Source organism: Pungitius pungitius, chromosome 19, assembly GCF_949316345.1.
Source record: "Pungitius pungitius chromosome 19, fPunPun2.1, whole genome shotgun sequence".
Lineage (NCBI taxonomy): Eukaryota > Metazoa > Chordata > Actinopteri > Perciformes > Gasterosteidae > Pungitius > Pungitius pungitius.
Window position 1 is genome coordinate 8,144,859 of NC_084918.1, and position 17,743 is coordinate 8,162,601.

At 46.7% G+C, this 17,743-nt stretch overlaps 1 protein-coding gene across 1 annotated transcript in view; it reads left to right on the forward strand.

Annotated features, from left to right (window-relative positions):
- Positions 1-17,743, forward strand: part of pola1 (polymerase (DNA directed), alpha 1) — a 37,837-nt gene that overhangs the window by 2,254 nt on the left and 17,840 nt on the right. Inside the window, exons 5-33 of the mRNA XM_037456035.2 lie at positions 13-125; positions 262-324; positions 608-709; positions 825-978; positions 1,063-1,228; positions 1,341-1,513; positions 1,678-1,790; positions 1,998-2,111; positions 2,194-2,268; positions 2,364-2,502; positions 2,588-2,742; positions 2,843-2,927; positions 2,999-3,060; positions 3,316-3,405; positions 3,514-3,630; positions 3,717-3,892; positions 3,990-4,119; positions 4,397-4,516; positions 4,629-4,719; positions 4,807-4,931; positions 5,103-5,252; positions 5,334-5,456; positions 13,336-13,368; positions 13,724-13,816; positions 13,892-14,097; positions 14,196-14,328; positions 14,470-14,601; positions 14,783-14,957; positions 15,439-15,620. Coding sequence (XP_037311932.2) covers positions 13-125; positions 262-324; positions 608-709; positions 825-978; positions 1,063-1,228; positions 1,341-1,513; positions 1,678-1,790; positions 1,998-2,111; positions 2,194-2,268; positions 2,364-2,502; positions 2,588-2,742; positions 2,843-2,927; positions 2,999-3,060; positions 3,316-3,405; positions 3,514-3,630; positions 3,717-3,892; positions 3,990-4,119; positions 4,397-4,516; positions 4,629-4,719; positions 4,807-4,931; positions 5,103-5,252; positions 5,334-5,456; positions 13,336-13,368; positions 13,724-13,816; positions 13,892-14,097; positions 14,196-14,328; positions 14,470-14,601; positions 14,783-14,957; positions 15,439-15,620 — 3,590 coding nt within the window. The remainder of the gene's footprint in view (positions 1-12; positions 126-261; positions 325-607; positions 710-824; positions 979-1,062; positions 1,229-1,340; positions 1,514-1,677; positions 1,791-1,997; positions 2,112-2,193; positions 2,269-2,363; positions 2,503-2,587; positions 2,743-2,842; positions 2,928-2,998; positions 3,061-3,315; positions 3,406-3,513; positions 3,631-3,716; positions 3,893-3,989; positions 4,120-4,396; positions 4,517-4,628; positions 4,720-4,806; positions 4,932-5,102; positions 5,253-5,333; positions 5,457-13,335; positions 13,369-13,723; positions 13,817-13,891; positions 14,098-14,195; positions 14,329-14,469; positions 14,602-14,782; positions 14,958-15,438; positions 15,621-17,743) is intronic.

The window sequence follows — 17,743 nt, forward strand, 5'->3', positions numbered from 1 at the left end:
TGTGTTTTGCAGGAAAAGGTGCTAAAGGAGCAGACTCAAAGAAAAATGTGAAGAAGTCTGCTGTAGCCAAGCCCAACACCATCAAGAGCCTTTTCATGAACAGTAATGTTAAGAGGCCGGCCGAGGTGCGTTTCTGCTGCCGTTATTGACTTTTACGTCCCCAACTTTACTCAGTGTGGATTCGTAACTTACATTTAAAGAGATGTTCTACGCTGCTCCCTGCTGCTGCGTTGACCATACGCACAATTCTGTCTGTTACAGAAAGACGTGGACCTGTCCAAAGATGACCTTTTAGGGGACATCTTGCAGGACCTGCACTCTGAGGTAGACCCCATCTGTTGATACTGCAGGATAGCAAATAGATTTGCACATTGACATTTACACTTCAGCTTATGTACATTGAGTGAGAAAGTAATTTTGTTTAAAGTGAAGAATGCACAGAGGGGACAAAGTGCTGTTAAATTAGTTAAACCATTCAGATTTTTAGTCATTTTACAGCGAGCCATTTTACATACAGCAGTTATCATAGCCACCATCTCCACCTCTTTAATGTCCAGCCCTCTATCTTAGGTGCTTTGATCATCTCTCTTTCCCCCCGTCTTCCCAGAAACCAAGTCTTCTGACTCCTCCGCCAGTGCTCACTCTCAAGAAAAAGAAGTCTCTCGGTTCACCCATGAACCCGTTTTCGATCAAACCTCAGATGCCAAAGGTACCCCTTAAACTTTTTAATCGTCAGAGGCGTCTGTAAATTTCTCCACTGGTTTAATTGTGCAGTTTGAATTCATTTATTGTAAAGTGTTGTATGCCACTTCTTTTGATTCCAGGAGTCACCCTCAGCTTCTGGGTTTAAGGCCAAAGTTATCAAGCCCCCACCTTCTGACCCAACTCCCAGGTCATCAGGCCGCCTCCCTGCCCCTACAGCTGCTCCACCTATAGAGAAGCAGAAGGCAAAAGTGGAGGAGGTGGATGAAGAGAGAGGTCAGAAAACACTGATACATCTCTGCTCGCTTTTTCTTGCCTCGAGCAACAAGCGCAAACTCGCTTGAAAATGTGTTTTCTCAGTTGGCGACTCTCTGGCGTTTGACGGGGTGGACTTTGATGAGCCGATGGAGGTCGGGCTGGAGGAGGAGACGCATGAACTCAAAGATGATGCAGAGCCTTCAACGAAAGCAGCAGCAGCTGCAGTTAAAGTGGAGCCCAAAGCAGAGCCTCAGGACCCGGTGTTATTGTAAGCCTTATTCTGCTTTCTTTTACTCTATAAGGCCCTCTACATCTTATGTTTTCCTGGCTCATAAATTGCTCTACGTACATTAGATAAGTGTCTTTCTTTCCCCGTCCAGGTCGGGTAGGATCGGGAGCTCGTGGGGACAGGAGGAGGACGGTGGAGTGGACGAGGCTCCGGCAGAGATACAGGTCGACTCCAGCCAACTCCCGCTGGTGGAGCAAGCAGACGGGGAGAAGGTGTTCCGCTTCTACTGGTTGGATGCCTTCGAAGACCCTTACAGCAAACCTGGTAAGGCATATTTATTACCTTTAGTGTGTGTGTGTGTGTATATATATATGTACGTGTGTATATGTATATATTGGTAGTGGATTCTGTATCAGGTTGTTCCTACATCCGACCGTCCTATTGAGATTTGTAATGCACATCCTGGTATTCTAACTCCATTTTGCCAGGTGTGGTGTACTTGTTTGGGAAGGTGTGGATCGAGGCTGCGATGTCTCATGTCAGCTGCTGTGTCACCGTCAAGAACATTGAGCGGACCTTGTATCTCCTGCCCCGCGAATACGTACGTTTTGAGTTGTTGAGGATCTCCTTTGGGGCGATGAATCATAACCTTTAATAGAAACGATTTGGTCTTACTACTGTGACGAGAAGTCAGGTTACATTTTGAGATTCAGTTGCAATCAATTTTACAAATCTCCTCTCGTACAAACCTTTTTTTTACAGGGGAATTGTCTAATTAAAAAAGTTGCTTTGCCGTTTCCATGAACAGAAAGTGAACACCAAGAGCGGTGAGGTGACAGACACTCTAGTAGGAATAATGGACGTCTACCAGGAGTTTAACGAACTCTCTGAGAAGTTCAGGATCATGAAGTTCAAGTCCAAGGTGGGACGGACTCCACTGTGTTGATGCAATCTTCTGGCGCGTTTGTCTGTTTGTAACCCCTGCTTGTTTTTTCCCTCTGCAGAAAGTAGATAAAAGCTACGCTTTTGAAATTCCAGATGTGCCCACTCAGTCAGAGTACCTGGAAGTCAGATATTCTGTGAGTGCAGGTGCACAGATGTTACGTAGAAGCAGTCAAGGTGTGTATTCATTTTGTCTCATAACCGATTTGTTGGTTAATCTTTGTTTTTGCAGGCGGACTTCCCTGCCCTCCCTCCCGGCCTTAAGGGGGCGACCTTTTCCCACATTTTTGGAACCAACACTTCCAGTCTGGAGCACTTTCTCCTCAGCAGGAAGATTAAAGGCCCTTGCTGGCTGGACATCAAGGCACCTCGTAAGGAGTATTGGTCAATAACTGACTCAACCCCTTTCGTTTAGTTTAACTTTATTTGGATTTTTACGAGATTTGTCTGTGTTAGAGCTGATCAGCCAGCCGGTCAGCTGGAGTAAAGTGGAGGCCCTCGCCCTGAGGAGTGACATGGTCACTGTGGTCAGAGACCTGCCCCCTCCGCCTATTACCGTCATGTCCATCAGCCTCAAGACCATCCAGAACCCAAAGACGCACCACAATGAGGTCAGCATCATTTGGACGATTTAGGATAATTTAGCCGTGTTATTCCCCTGGTGTGCTCAGAACAAACTGAGATCCTTATGACGAAATTGCTCCACTGCAGATTGTGTCCCTGGCTGCACTCGTCCACCACGGGTTCCACATGGACAAAGCGCCGCCTCAACCTCCGTACCAGACCCACTTTTGTGGTAAGTTATTTAAACTCAACAGATGAGCAGAAATTGGAGAACTTTTTATTCCATTCTTTTTGTCTTCGCAGTGGTCAGCAAACCGGCGGACTGCATCTTCCCCTACGACTTCAAAGAGGCTGTGAGGAAGAGGGTGAGTGGTCACGAGGCCAGGGAGCTCAGCTTGGAACTAGAAACGGGAAAACCTTGTGTTTTCTAATTTGCAGAAAGACTGGTGGTTTACGTATTTTTAGAATATTGACACCTATAGTGGTGATTGGTAATTAGCTAGCAATGGTCAACAAACTATAAAGTATCGTTTTTCATGTGGCAATGCGGTAAAACCATTTTCCGCAGTACTTAACAGAACGCTTGTTGAGTGTCATTGTATTCATCCCTCCTCCGTCAGAACGGTAAAGTGGAGATTGCTTCGACAGAGCGCACTCTGCTCGGCTTCTTCCTGGCCAAGATGCATAAAATCGACCCCGACGTGCTGGTGGTGAGTAGAAGGTGGACGTGCGGGGCAATCGCATACAAGTTCAAACGAAGGCGCAGTGCTTGGTCGTGGTGCAAGTGATTCTGCTCACTCTCGTTCCCTCTCCTGCAGGGTCACGACATCTTTGGTTTTGACCTGGAGGTGATTCTGCAGAGGATCAACGTATGCAAGGTTCCCCACTGGTCTAAGATTGGTCGCCTCAGAAGAGCCACTATGCCCAAACTAGGGGTAAGTACAACAAAAAAATCCCCTTTAAAAAATATATATATATCTATCTCACCTTTTACATCACCATGCGCTGTTTTATGCGGCAGGGTCGCGGCTCCTTTGCGGAGAAGAGCGCAACATGCGGCCGCCTGGTGTGCGACGTGGAGATCTCCGCCAAGGAGCTCATTCGCTGTAAAAGCTACAGCCTGACTGAACTGGCCAGTCAGGTGTTGAAGGCGGAGAGAGCCACAGTCCCTCAGGAGAACATCAAGAATCTCTACAGGTTTGTACGGCCCCAATCCGATCGCAAAATATGGATGAATTGGAATTGTTTTCCCAAAAAGACGTGTATCCTAAAATGTGTGTCGTGTCCGAATCAGTGACTCTCCTCACCTGCTGTACCTGCTGGAGTTGACGTGGACGGACGCCAAGCTGATCCTCCAGATGATGTGTGAGCTCAACGTGCTGCCGCTGGCCCTGCAGATCACCAACATCGCTGGCAACGTCATGGTAACACTTTTGTTCTTTGGCTTCATTAAACTGTCACTCACGGATGCAAAAACAGCAAACAAACATGAATTGTTCCAGCAAAGCTACCGGCATAAACTTACCGAGCTCAAATAGAGAAATTCAAATTCCAATTAAAACTTGACATGATATCAACATCCAAGTAACTGTTGTTCTTAAAATGTATCTGGCTCTCTACTGACATTATTTAAAGAAGAAATGTAATTTCAAGCTTCAGATATTCGGTCAGACCTCACTTCTTCCCGCTCCGCTTCTGCAGTCTCGTACCCTGATGGGCGGTCGCTCTGAGAGGAACGAGTTCCTGTTGCTTCACGCCTTCCACGACAAAGACTACATCGTCCCAGACAAGCCCTCCTTCAAAAAGACCCAGATGGAGACGGTAAAGCTGCGCGAGGCGTCTTCTTTAACGGAAGTATGGTGCGACATGCGTGTCACTCCCCGCCCTCCCCCCTTTTTTCTTTTTCTTTCCTTTCTTCCTCACTGTATCCCAGGTCGAGGGCGAAGACGAGGTGGATGCAGGGACAGGCAAGCGGAAGAAGAAGGCGGCCTACGCTGGCGGTCTGGTGCTGGATCCTAAAGTTGGTGAGTGCGTGCTCTACGGTCATGTTACGTGTGCACGTTTCTGTGAGCTCCCTTTATCGCTCTCTCTCTCTCTCTCTCTCCCTGCAGGTTTCTACGACAAGTTTGTGCTCCTGCTCGACTTCAACAGTCTGTATCCATCAATCATCCAAGAGTTCAACATCTGCTTCACCACCGTCCAAAGGGAGGCCCAAAGCACGCAGAAGAAGAAAGAGGTGTGTGTGATTACAGGCTTATTTTATTCATAAATAAATCATCTAAAACTGTTTATATTAGCAGACATGTTTGACAAATCGATCACAACGTTGTCACCAGCCTGACTTCTATTTGTCCCCAACAGAGAGAACTTCACAGCTCACTTTAATCTCTTGTGTGCATGGTAACAGGGTGATGGCTTGGAGGAGATCCCCGAAATTCCAGATACAAACCTGGAGATGGGAATCTTGCCTAAAGAAATCAGGAAGCTGGTTGAGCGGCGAAAACAGGTCAAACAGCTGATGAAGCAGCACGACGTCAACACAGACCTCTACCTGCAGGTACACACACACACACACACACACGTGCGTTAATGTGATCCAAGCTCCACGTGGTCTTATTTGAGGCTGTCTGTCCTTCAGTATGATATCCGTCAGAAGGCCCTGAAGCTGACTGCCAACAGTATGTACGGCTGCCTGGGATTCAGCTACAGCCGCTTCTACGCCAAGCCGCTCGCCGCGCTGGTCACACACAAAGGCAGAGAGGTGAGTCAAACCCCAAACTGCACCTCCGATGGCCAGTGATAGCCAGCTAAATATACTTAACCGAAGTTAAAGTTGTCCATTTATTAAAGTATACAATTAAATGCAGGACATACGTAACGCACTCCGTTGCCGTTTAAATAGCGAGAATATCTTCCAGTCCTTGTGTGTGTTAAAAAATTAGATTGAAAAATGTCATTGAAAAAGAAGTATAATGTCAAGTCTCCTTTTTGAATGAGTCAAAAGTAAAAAAAGCACCTCCACTTGAATCCACAAGAGGGCAGTGCTGCATCAGATTTCCCATCGGGGACCACTCCTCCATTTGTTTCCTTCCCTTCTGACTTCTCCTCATCTTCTATTTCTGTTTTGGATTCCTCCCATTGGTCGTCCTGTTCTCTCGGTGACATGACCCCCCCCTCCCCCCGTTACTCCCCCACCCCCCCTTTGTCCTTCCCTCCCTGGTTACAAAATATGATTATTCCCTGCTTTCTTTTTGTCAAGATGAGAGACCTGTTGTGTTTTCTGTCATATCAATAGCTCCGTCTAAGTATTTCCCAGTAGCATAATATGCCGTGCACACACTCTGCATGCAAAGTATGGTTGTGTAATGACGTCTCTCAGCGCACATACACAAATGGAACAAGATAGGCGGACACGCTCAATAAATCCTTGCACAGAGGCATGTGTCCTACATGACATAAACGGCTAAATCTGGTATCGTAACGGAACGCCACAAACCCCCCCCACCCCCCCCCCCCCCCACACACACACACACACACACACACACACTCTCCCACCATGTCTGTCATAGTACTCATGTTCATTTAATGAGCTCCAACAGTACACATCCTCAGCCGAGGCATCAAGCTTTGCCTCGGGGGAGTCCTTCATTAAGATCCCCTTACACACTCATTGTGTTCTCTAATCGAGGGCATGGCAGTAAAACTGTGTGTATGTGTGTTTGTGTAAAAGGTGCACACTTGGTTCCGTGGGAGTTTTGCTCTTTGCAGACTTGCTGCGTGTCTTTTGTTAAAACCCAGAGATGGATGTGTTAAGTTTATTTGATTTTGTGCTGCATTTGTGAAATTGAATATTGCTGATGGTTATAAACAAGTCTGCATTCCCACTAGTTAAAGAGCTTAGCTATATTTGTAAACAACTCTGCCTAGCATTCTTTTGCTTAAAATGAAAAACCAATTAACCACAATGGTCCTGAAAAGGGTCACTTTAGCATTATATAAGTGTTTTTACCAAAATGGTGGAAGTTTAAGTTAAAAATGATACAACATTTTGGTTTTGGGGATAAATGGTTTTCCATTCACATACCCAACAATTAGAGCTGAAGGGTAATTCCATATAAGTTTATTACTTATACCATCAGTGGAATCATATTGTGATGAGAAGCTATTGTAATAACACAATTATGTAGTCCATTGATAATGAAAAGTATTTGCAAAACTCATTATTTTCTCAAAGTTTCGTTATTAAGTGGAAACATTTTGTGTGACTTTCTTTTTTTTTTTCATTGGCAAAAACCTGAACATTTTTAGCATATGACCATTTCAGCGGTTACGGTAAGCACAAAGTACCACAACATAACACTAGTTTGGACACTGCAGACAAGAGCATACGTCCTCTCAGCATCACATGTGATAACGAGGGAACGGTAGCCGACGAGTCGTCTTTATTAGCACGTCGCACGGGGACAACGTGCGTCAAAAGGTCATCGGTCAGTTCTCAACCCCTGCTCCTCGGTTTGCTTATTTCCTGGCATACACCTCGTTGATCTGTGTTTTTGTTTACTTTTGTATCCATGTTCCCGGGTGTCTATTTATACCGCCGGAGCACGGCATCAAACGCCCGGGTGTCCCGGTGTGAAGGACGCTTCTCTCTCCTCCCCTGTGTGACCTTTATCTTCTTATGACCCTGTTGGTCTAATCTGACAAATTCAGTTGTTGTTTAAAATGCAGGATTCTGGAGGGGAGGGGGTGCGGGCGTCAGACTCTGAACCATACGCACGCCGGCTGGCTCGCGGCCGAGGGACAGTTTGGTGCCGGCGACGGTTTGGCGTCGGCGAGCCAAATAGCCTCGTCACATTTGCACTGTTCTCTCGTAGCGAGATTTAGGAGGCTTTTTATTTTTGTAATTGTAACACGTACACTAAACCCCCCCCCCCTCCCTCCCTTCATCTGTTGGAACGAGTGTCGGGGCGAATGTGCATGTGTCCTGTTTATTTATTGATTGGCTTGACTCATCTTTCTCTCACTCTCGTTTTAAATTGAGGCCTAAACCCTCTCCCCTCGTCCGTACCCTCCTTGGGCTGACAACCTGCTGTGAGTGGGGGGGAGACCCTTGGCGGTGAATCCTCTGATCAAACTCATCAAGTTAAGAGGGGAAAGTCCCCACTTAGCCCCCCCCCCTTCAGTGCGTCTCGTGTCGCACAAGCGTTGCTGGCTGAACTCTGCCCTTTGTGACTGGACCATTTGTTGTGGCCCTGGTATGTGTGTCGGTGTGTGTGTGTGTGTGTGTGTGGTTATTAATGGGGGGGGGTGGGTATTAAGGGGAAGGTGAAGGTTTAGGATTACACAGCCACAGATTGATGTCCCCCTCGACCCCTCGGTGTTATTCTGGGTTTCCTTTGTGTGTTTGCCAGAGGGCAGTTGGGTGCGGAGAGAAGCGATACACAAAACGATGACCACTCGCGCGCACATGCGTCGTAATCAGAAAGCACTGCATAACAAATGCATTTGTCATACCAGGAAGTCTTTTATTGACCCCCCCCCACCCCCATTTGCTCACAGCGATGGAACGTAGAGAACAGGACTGAGGCTCGCCCTCGCTGTTCATTTGCGGCGATTGCGTTGACTTCGCCCCTCGTGGGGGGGGGGGATGCTTTGCACGCAGGGGCTTTAAATCAAAGTGAGGACACGGATTGAAGTGGTAGCAATACCACCACCCCCCCCCCCTCGCTCTTATCACTTTAATGACTTTAAGAAGGCATGAAAACCGCCTTAGGTGTCTGGACAGAAACTCTTTGTGTGTTAGCATGTGTAGGTCCTCCTCATCGTGCACTGATGTTAACAGAGCCGGCAAAAGCCGTTGATTGGGCCGGAACGCAGATTGGTTTGACATTTGACCCCTTTGCCAGCAAATCTGACAACTATTAACAGGTGTGTGTGTGTGTGTTGAGATGGCCGGTGACTCCTGAAAGCCAGTCTGCTGTAATTGAGTCTCTGTCCTTGTGTTTAAAAACAGCTTGACAGGAGCTCGTAGTTCACATTTTCAGATGGCATGCGGAGTGAGGGCGAGAAGCTTGAGTAATGGGGCGGCGGGTGTGGAGAGGTCAAAGTTTTGGTTTGGGTTAAACCTGCGTGCGTGCGTGTGTGTGTGTGTGTGTGTGTGTGTGTGCGCGCGCTTGTAATGAAGTCTAAGTAAATATTGTTGTGTCTGGTGTCTCCATTCATTTTCTCTATCATTCTTCTTGTCTCAGGAACCACAAATAATTTCCCCGGATTACAGTGTGTGTGTATGTGTGTGTTGGGGTGTGAGTATATTGTCCCCATTTCTTTCATTCAGGCGCTCAAGTGCTACTCCGGCCTGGGATTCACACCGGTCACTTTTACATTTCCCAGAATTAGAATTAATAATGTGTGTGTGTGTGTGTGTGTGTTCGCTCCCATCTGGGGAAATGAAGGACGCATGTTTCCATTGGACCGGAGTCCGCAGCGCCGGCTTTACTCCTGACTGGAGTGGGCTTAACAAATAGTCACATGGGAGCAGCACTGCTATTTCGGCAACGTTGGCTCGCCTGTGTGTGTGGGTGGGGGTGGGGGGGACAAGGTTTCACAATCCAAACCGCGACTTTGGTAACACCTGCTAATGAGGCCACGTGAGAGCCGCCTGCTTGGGGGGGGGGGATTATGATTGATTACAGATTGATCCGGCGCGTGGCGTCTCTGGCACTGAAGCCGTTGTAAATGAGGGGACGATTAGAGGTTTGGTTTAGCAGACCCAAGTGGGGGGAGTGGGGGGGGGGGTGGGTGTGTGACAGCTGATAGTTTTTGCCACTAGACGCTATTTAAAAAATCGCCCCCAAATTTGTAAACTTAAGAAAAACACTATGAATCCCCTACCTGTTGGAAAGTACTGTGAATCTTTCATGTGTGAGAGATTGTGTTAGCGCAAGACGTGTGTGTGTGTCCGTGTGTGTCATTGTCTTCCCCCCTCCCCCCCTCTTTGACAGTGGTGTGTTCCTCCACAGGTGCGGTTTAAGTCCCTCTGCTGTCATTCCAAAATGCTTTTCAGCTGAGTGCTTCTCTAAACAATCATCACTGGTGCCCCAGGCTCTTTTTACAAGGGCGGTTCTGTTGCTCATGACGCCCCTGACCTCCTGTTATGTCCTGTGTGTGTGTGTGTGTGTGTGTGTGTGTGTGTGTGTGTGTGTGTGTGTGTGTGTGTGTGTGTGTGTGTGTGTGTGTGTGTGTGTGTGTGTGTGTGTGTGTGTGTGTGTGTGTGTGTGTGTGTGTGTGTGTGTGTGTGTGTGTGTGTGTGTGTGTGTGTGTGTGTGTGTGTGAGTGAGTGTGTGAGCGCGGAGGGGCATTAACGTTTTGTGCGTATCTCTATTGTCTTTATTGCCTCCCTTCAACGTGTAAACCACGCGTCACTCATCCGGAGCAGATCAGTTAAGACCCACACTCTGATTCGAAATGACAGCCTAGCAAAAGAGAAAAGATACTTGGACCACGTGTAAGCGCGGTGGGGGGAAAGCAGACTGAAAACGCAATGCGAACGGCATCGCAACAAGACAGAAATCTCCTCTCCATGCGGCCGGGGCGACCGGAAAAAGCCGAATATCACAACGGGGCCCAACCACTCGTCAATTAGCGCGATAGGGGGCGTGATGTCGCACAATCAGCGCACACAAAGGAAATAAACGGCCTTAAAAGCGGAAGTAGTCGTACTACTTTCCGATAAATAATGAGTCACAGAAAAATCCTGGTGGAGGACGTCTGACCTTATGACCTCATACTTGGAGCTCTCTGCCTCGGTAACCGTGTCATAGTGAACATGAACCAGACCTGGACAATATAAATACCTATATGTACTAGACTGTGTGGTTGCACCAAATGCTCCTTAAGAGGCATGCAAGCCCATGCGCCGGCTGAACCTCGTTGACCCCTCGTGACCCCAAAGAATCAAAGTGATACCTGAGCCCTCAGCGATACGGCCTAAAGAGGAAGGAAGACTTGATGCAACGATTCCGTTTATAAAAAGAAAATGCTTCACCCTGCGGGGTCCTCCTCGTTTGAACTGCTCAATTACTGTGCAGGCTAATTAACTGAGGAGGGGAGGAGGCAGGAAGATGGAGGAATGTTTAACCATGTGACAAAGAAGATATTCAGTGATTGGAGGATTTTTAACTGATTGTTAGTCGTAGATTAGACATTAATAAAAAACACAATACAACAGTGAGCAAGACTAAACGTTGTAGTGCAGTTAATGAAACAAACAGTAAAAGAACATCCACCTCATCCTTTAATCCGGTTTAATTGAAGGCGGCTGCAGACAGAAGCATCTTTGGTCCTAACTTGAAGTCGTTGTGAATACAATAACTGTTAAAACGTCTAAATCCAGTTATGCAAATCTTTACAACGTTGATAAATATTTTAAATAAATGTTTAATTTGAATATAAAAATAAGCAGGACATCATTGACATATAAATATTATACTAGTGAAGCTTTTATTAAAGAAATGAAATGGTTGAAGACCACATTTCTGTCAAATACGTGAATCCCTCTGATAATGTAGTAGATTGTGAAAGCGTTTGACTGAAAGACGACATGAAGTAATACGAGTCGAGCTTTTTCAGTTGTCTTCCCCTGTATGAGCGGCATGCGCGGTGCTGACTGATGTAGTCATCGGAGGGACGACACACACACACACACACACTTTGTACCCAAGTGTTTGCATTGGTCCATTTAATATGTGTGCTGGTATGCGCTTAAAGATGAGCGTTCTCTCTCTCTCACACACACACACATACTCACAGTTGCACAAATTGCATCATGGTCAAACCACTCGTCTTTCACACGGTCCATTCCTCAAAGCGGTCTGTCCTGCTGGGACTGGCGGGCGTATGGAAAACCTAAATGAGTCCACACATCAATTACATCAACGCATTCTCACCTAATCTCCATCTCTCCCACATCTCCTAATTCATCTCCTCCGTCTGTCCTCTGGTCATCACACTGCGTCCCCTCTTTCAGCGCGTCTCCTCTGAGGCGGTTTGTCTTCGGTACTGATCTGAAGTCCGTATGTTCCCTTTGTTTGGTGCACCGCTTTGGGCAAGCACAGCGGCAAAACACATGTCCAACCACCTAAATAAAATAAAACAACCTAACACCGTTAATAGTTTTTAGATGTACGCTATATTCAGAATGTTTTCATTTCATAATTTTTGCTCTCTTCAAAATGGCTCAGACACTCGAACACAAAACAAACTGAGCGAGGCAGCAGTGAACCGTTCTGTGAGGTAGAATTACTCTTTTTGTCAATGGACTGCGACATCGATAAATATAATGGCTTCACTTCCATGTCGGAAAGAGCCGTCCGGCAGCAAGACCAAGCAGGGAAAATATTGTAAAAACAGTGACCACTTAAACTGGTATTGATGGTTTTTTTCTATTTGGCTTTTCAGCTTCTGCCGGAAGCAACCATTGTGATTGTAGCCGGCTCCACTTCGAGCTCTAGTACAGACTTTTTAGTTAGTTTATGTTGTTCATGTCATGGAAAAAAAAGGTTTTATGAATACGTGGAATATCAAAAAGTTTTGCCGTCGACATGAAAAAAAGCTCTTGTATTGCGATTTAAAGGCCGTTTTCCCTCAAAAAGGGGGCCAAATGTTAAGTTTTTAGGTGTAATGAAAATGTATTTCCTCTTCCCCTCTTTCTTAATCACCTAAACTAGCAGGAGAAGGTCGAGTCATTTAGTCTGCACCAAAGCTTGGCGGCACAATTTAGAGTGCATGTGCTCTGGACAAGATTTGTGTGTGTGTGTGTGTCGGGTGAGACCTTGACCTTGACGGCAGTCCCTAATGTTCTTTGAATGATTCAAACCCCCCCACCAGCCTGCCGCTGTACAGCGGTATGTAGCAGCCCATAAAGCATGCTTAAGTCCCGCTCTGGTTTCAGGGAGTGGAACACCCCCCCCCCCCAGGTCCAGCCACAGCCTGACCCCGCCCCTTCCTCACACTCTGAAATAGCCACGTCCTTGTCCCCACACTGAGCACGGGGGGAGTTGGGGGTTGTGTTTATATGCGGCCGTGGTTGATTGAGGAGCAGATTGCTGGTGACAGGTCACACTGCGTTCCATCCCGCCGACCCCCCAGATTAGCCATCCGAAGGTCCCCACCCCTCTGCCCTCCCCTCCTCTGGGCCCCCACCTGTTGGGATCGCTCCGCTGCTCAGATCTCTGCCCCCCACACACACATGCACACAGTGGAGAACCTGCGTTAACAGAATTCTCCTCTTTGTCCGTCACTCACTCTGCGGGTGATAAAGGCCATTACGAGTCATTAAGGTGTGCGTGTGTGTGTGTTTGAGTGTGTTTCTTGGCTCGGATGTGTGTGGGTTGAATAGACGCCTGTCACAGCATGCTCTCATAATTGCCCTCTTAGCCAATTATCCCCCATTTAAAAGCAAGTCACCTGCTCCGCTCCGATGTCCACACAAATGCTTGCACACACACACACACACACACTCACAGAATAAATAACATGGAATTCATATTTAATCATTGTTTGTTCCTGCATGATTTGTTTGTTTACTGTGCTGAAATGCTTAATATGCAGTAATGCTTTTTGTTGTTTGTGTTCTCCTTTAGATTCTCATGCACACCAAAGAAATGGTTCAGAAGGTGAGTTATTAACAAGCCAACGTAGCGCTGATCTTGTAAAGGAAATGTTGACATCTTTGCAGGATATATTCTTTGACCTGCGTCTGTAATTGGGAATCTGACAACTTATTATTACTTACTATTTCTTACATATATATTAGTGCATGATACATTTATTTTATTCAGGTTGGTTCACTGCTGACATTATTAGTATTATGACTTATCTAATATTTAATGTGTGGGGAGGGATTCCCATGTTACACACACAGCAAAAAGATAGGCTAAAGGAAAATATTACAATATATTTGAATAAATACTGATGTATTGTCTTGCTTAGAAGACCGTCCATGAATGTAATTTTCTACTTCTGTGACAGATGAATCTGGAGGTCATCTATGGAGATACCGACTCCATTATGATCAACACCAACAGCAGGTCTCTGGAGGAAGTCTACAAACTGGGCAACAAGGTGCGTTCACCCGGCCGTACAGGAGCGGTGTCCCTTTTTTTTCAGTTATATTTGACCCTCTAAACTAATCTCCAGGTGAAGGCCGAAGTGAACAAGCTCTACAAACTGCTGGAGATCGACATCGACGGCGTTTTTAAGTCGCTTTTGCTCTTGAAGAAGAAGAAGTACGCCGCCTTGGTGGTGGAGAACCACGGCGAAGGAAGATACAGCGTCAAGCAGGAGCTCAAGGGCCTGGACATTGTCCGCAGGGATTGGTGCGACCTGGCCAAGGAATGTGGAAAGTATGTCAGGAAAAATCGACAACTTGAAAGCCACATATCAGGTATTCATTTCACGATGTTCTTACCACACGGTAAAATGTGCCCCTCTGCTCTCGCAGCTACGTCATCGGTCAAATCCTGTCGGACCAGAGCCGCGACGTCATCGTGGAGAACATCCAGAAATACCTGGTGGAGGAGGGCGAGAAAGTGGCAGCAGGAACGATTCCGCTTAACCAGTTTGAGATAAACAAGGTGAGGGTGCAGCGGTGTGTCTGAAGGTCTCCCCCCTCGAGTGGGTGGGTCTTGAACCTGAAGATGCAGGTAGTTTGCACTGCCCGGCCTACAGGTGCCCCGTTTCTAAACGCTGCTGCTGTCGTGCTCTCTTCCCTCCAGGCTCTGACGAAAGACCCCCAGGACTACCCCGATAAGAAGAGCCTCCCTCACGTCCACGTGGCTCTGTGGATCAACTCCCAGGGCGGTCGGCGGGTCAAATCCGGAGACACCGTGTCCTACATCATCTGCAAGGTGTGTGTATGGGAGAGAAACACAAGCGTGTCTCTTGAGACACTGGTCCACGTGTCCTCTCAAGGGGAGGGGAGGAGGAGGGGGGGGTTAACTTTCATAGATCGACCCGATATCAATGTAAGAACAAGAGAGATTCTCAGTCTGCAGCGTTGTAGAAAGTCTTTTCTTTGTCCCGTCCCAGGACGGCTCCACGCTGGCAGCCAGTCAGAGGGCCTACGCACTGGAGCAGCTCCAGAAGCAGGAGGGCCTCAGCGTGGACACCCAGTACTACCTCGCCCAGCAGGTCCACCCCGTGGTGTCTCGCATCTGTGACCCCATCGAGGGCATCGACAGCGTGCTCATCGCCACGTGGCTGGGTGAGCTAACAGGCCGCGGTTCAAGCGCGGTCGGGCATATATATATATATATAAATATAAACTAGAGGACAAATGTTTGATGAAATGTGATTGACCTGTGTCAATCACATTGATCCCATTCAGGTGACCAGATGACCCGTTTGCAGTTTACAGGCATACTATTGTATAAATAAACAACGACCGTGTGGTATTAGCGAGGCACCGCTTTCTTTAAGTGATGGTACTGATCTCTCTTTATGGACGCGGCAGCATCAGTCATTACTCCGCATCCACAGTGTGGTGACAGCTGAGGCAGCCGAAGATAGAAAAGCCGTCACAACAGCCTAATAAAAGTAGAAAATAGATGTTTTATTGTTGTCTCGTAATAAAATTAAGTAGCTTGAATGGAAAATTGCACAGTATTCCTCCCGTCTGTGGCCCGTCACATCTGGTTTACAAAGGATCTGTGGTGTGAACCAGCATTCTCTTTGCTTCGTACCAGGTTTGGACCCGAGTCACTTCCGGGCTCACCAGCAGTACCAGAGGGAGGAAGAGGCAGATGGCATGCTGGGGGCTCCGGTCCAGCTGACCGACGAAGAGCGCTACAAAGACTGTGAGAGGTTCACATTCACCTGCCCTCAGTGTGGCACTGACAACGTCTATGACAGCGTCTTCGAAGGAGCCGTAAGTCTTGGTGTAACCCCGACAGCCGCCACAAACATCCTTCTTTTATCCTCTGCTGGCTGTTTACTGTTTTTTTCCATCACGCTGGAGCAAGACTGACAGAATTGATAAATTTATGAAAATGTATATGGACCCAGAAACTAGAAAATGGGTCCTTTTTTATCATTTGGTATTTTCTGCATCTGCGTTGTGGCTTCATTACCAACAATGCGTTTCCCAGGTGCAGTGGATTAATCGGTGGAGCTGCCGTTTGAGAGTGAGAGTAGAGAAGAACTTTTTTTTTTCAGTCAAACCTCCAGTGAAGGATTCATGCTTTAGTCATCCTCCATATTGTGTCTCCGTCTGTATTTTTAGACAGCTGCCCGGCTCCAGCACAGACTCTGTTTTCATTGGCATAGTTTGGACTCCACGACTTGAAAAGCCTTTCCACAACCCCTGCCGCTCCATGCACGCACACACACACACACACACACACACACAATGATCTCCTACCATTTGTCAGGCCAAGGTCGTTTGTGCGTTCGTGTGTGTGTGTGTGTGTGTGTGTGTGTGTGTGTGTGTGTGTTATCAGCTTCTAATGAGCAGCAGGGCACGCAGCCGTTTCCCGTCTGAAAGATACTAATAAAACTGACAACCCTGTGTCCTCTGCTGGCAGAAACAACTCGCATTAAATTAAAAAAAGGAGTGTTCTACACACACTCCATAAAGGTTGATGTCATTACACACTGATATGTGTCACTGAAAGGCATGCACAACGGCACATGAAGCATACCAGAGAAGCGGTAGATTGTGGTTCAAGTCAAAACAACTCCTTCCTACTTTTTTTGTTTTTAAACTTTAATATGTGATATTGAAAGTTGGTTGAAATAATTCCAAACTCCAGACTAAACTAACCAGGATTCTATCTGATTACCGCTTAATTTCACAGGATGCGTTGGAGGCCGGCGTAGACACACACACACACACACACACAAGATAGAAACTGATAAGACAGTAAGTTAATTAGGGTGGTGAACATGGTCTAACAGCTCTGTGAGAGTGGGAGGACAGATGGGCCTTGACTCCAGCACTGACACCGAGCCGGAGATGGTAGGAGGCGGCGCTGATGGATGATGGAGGACAGACAGAGGAGGAAAGTTGTTTGATGAGGGAAGCGGGTACAGGGGGATGAAAGGATGAAGCATGCAGGCAGAGAGAGCTGGACGGAGCTGCAGGGATTTCCCAGAGTTCTGACGAGCCAAAACATGGCTGAAAAACCGTAAGGGTAGATAACTGTTTATGGAAGGATTATACGGGTTTGCAGAGGGCTAATTACATTTAAGATGATATCCGTTTGGGGATGTAGACAACACCTGGAGGAGGGATGTGTGTGTTTTAGATTTATAGCATTTACACCTGAGGGCTCACACATACACGGAAAATAGTGATTTCACTTTCTTTGTTTTCATTTCAAAGCCATAAATTAACTGAGTAAGGAGTGTTTTTTATTTTTTATATATATATATATATATATATATAGATACTTGTTTGGGAGGGAGAATTCTGTTATCAAAATGAAGTTGGGAATGAAACCAGTGAGATAAAAGAGCAGGAGGGGAGTAGAAGAAGGGAGGCTGCTTTCATCCAGAGCAGACGGGGGGGCTGCATGCAGAAGAAGAAAAGGAAGAGGCGGATATGCCAAGATGGAGCGGGTTAATGTGTGTAGCTGCATATTGAGGGAGTCAAAGGAGTTGATTGATTTTGAACGGGCAGAAATTGTGGGGTTTTGTAAAAAGAATGAAGTAGGCAAACAAGAAAGCTGTGTGGGGCTTTTTTTTTGCTGCCATCAACGCGACAGTTAAATGGACTTCAAGTGTAAAGGAGTGTTTAAGCTGTTGTATTTCTTTTTTTTAAACTATGCAGTGTGGTTCACTCATTGGTATAGAGGTCAGGTTGACCTGTTTTTTTAATATATATATATCTTCAAGCTACAATGATGTTAAAATGTCCTGCTTTTAGCCCGTACACCTTCCATCCCACTGACATGTTTCCTGTGTAATGGCCGAGTTGCTATGCTACATAGCAGATTAGCACACGTATTGATTTATAGGACACTACGTTCACGCAGTCTGGTGCGAAGGCAT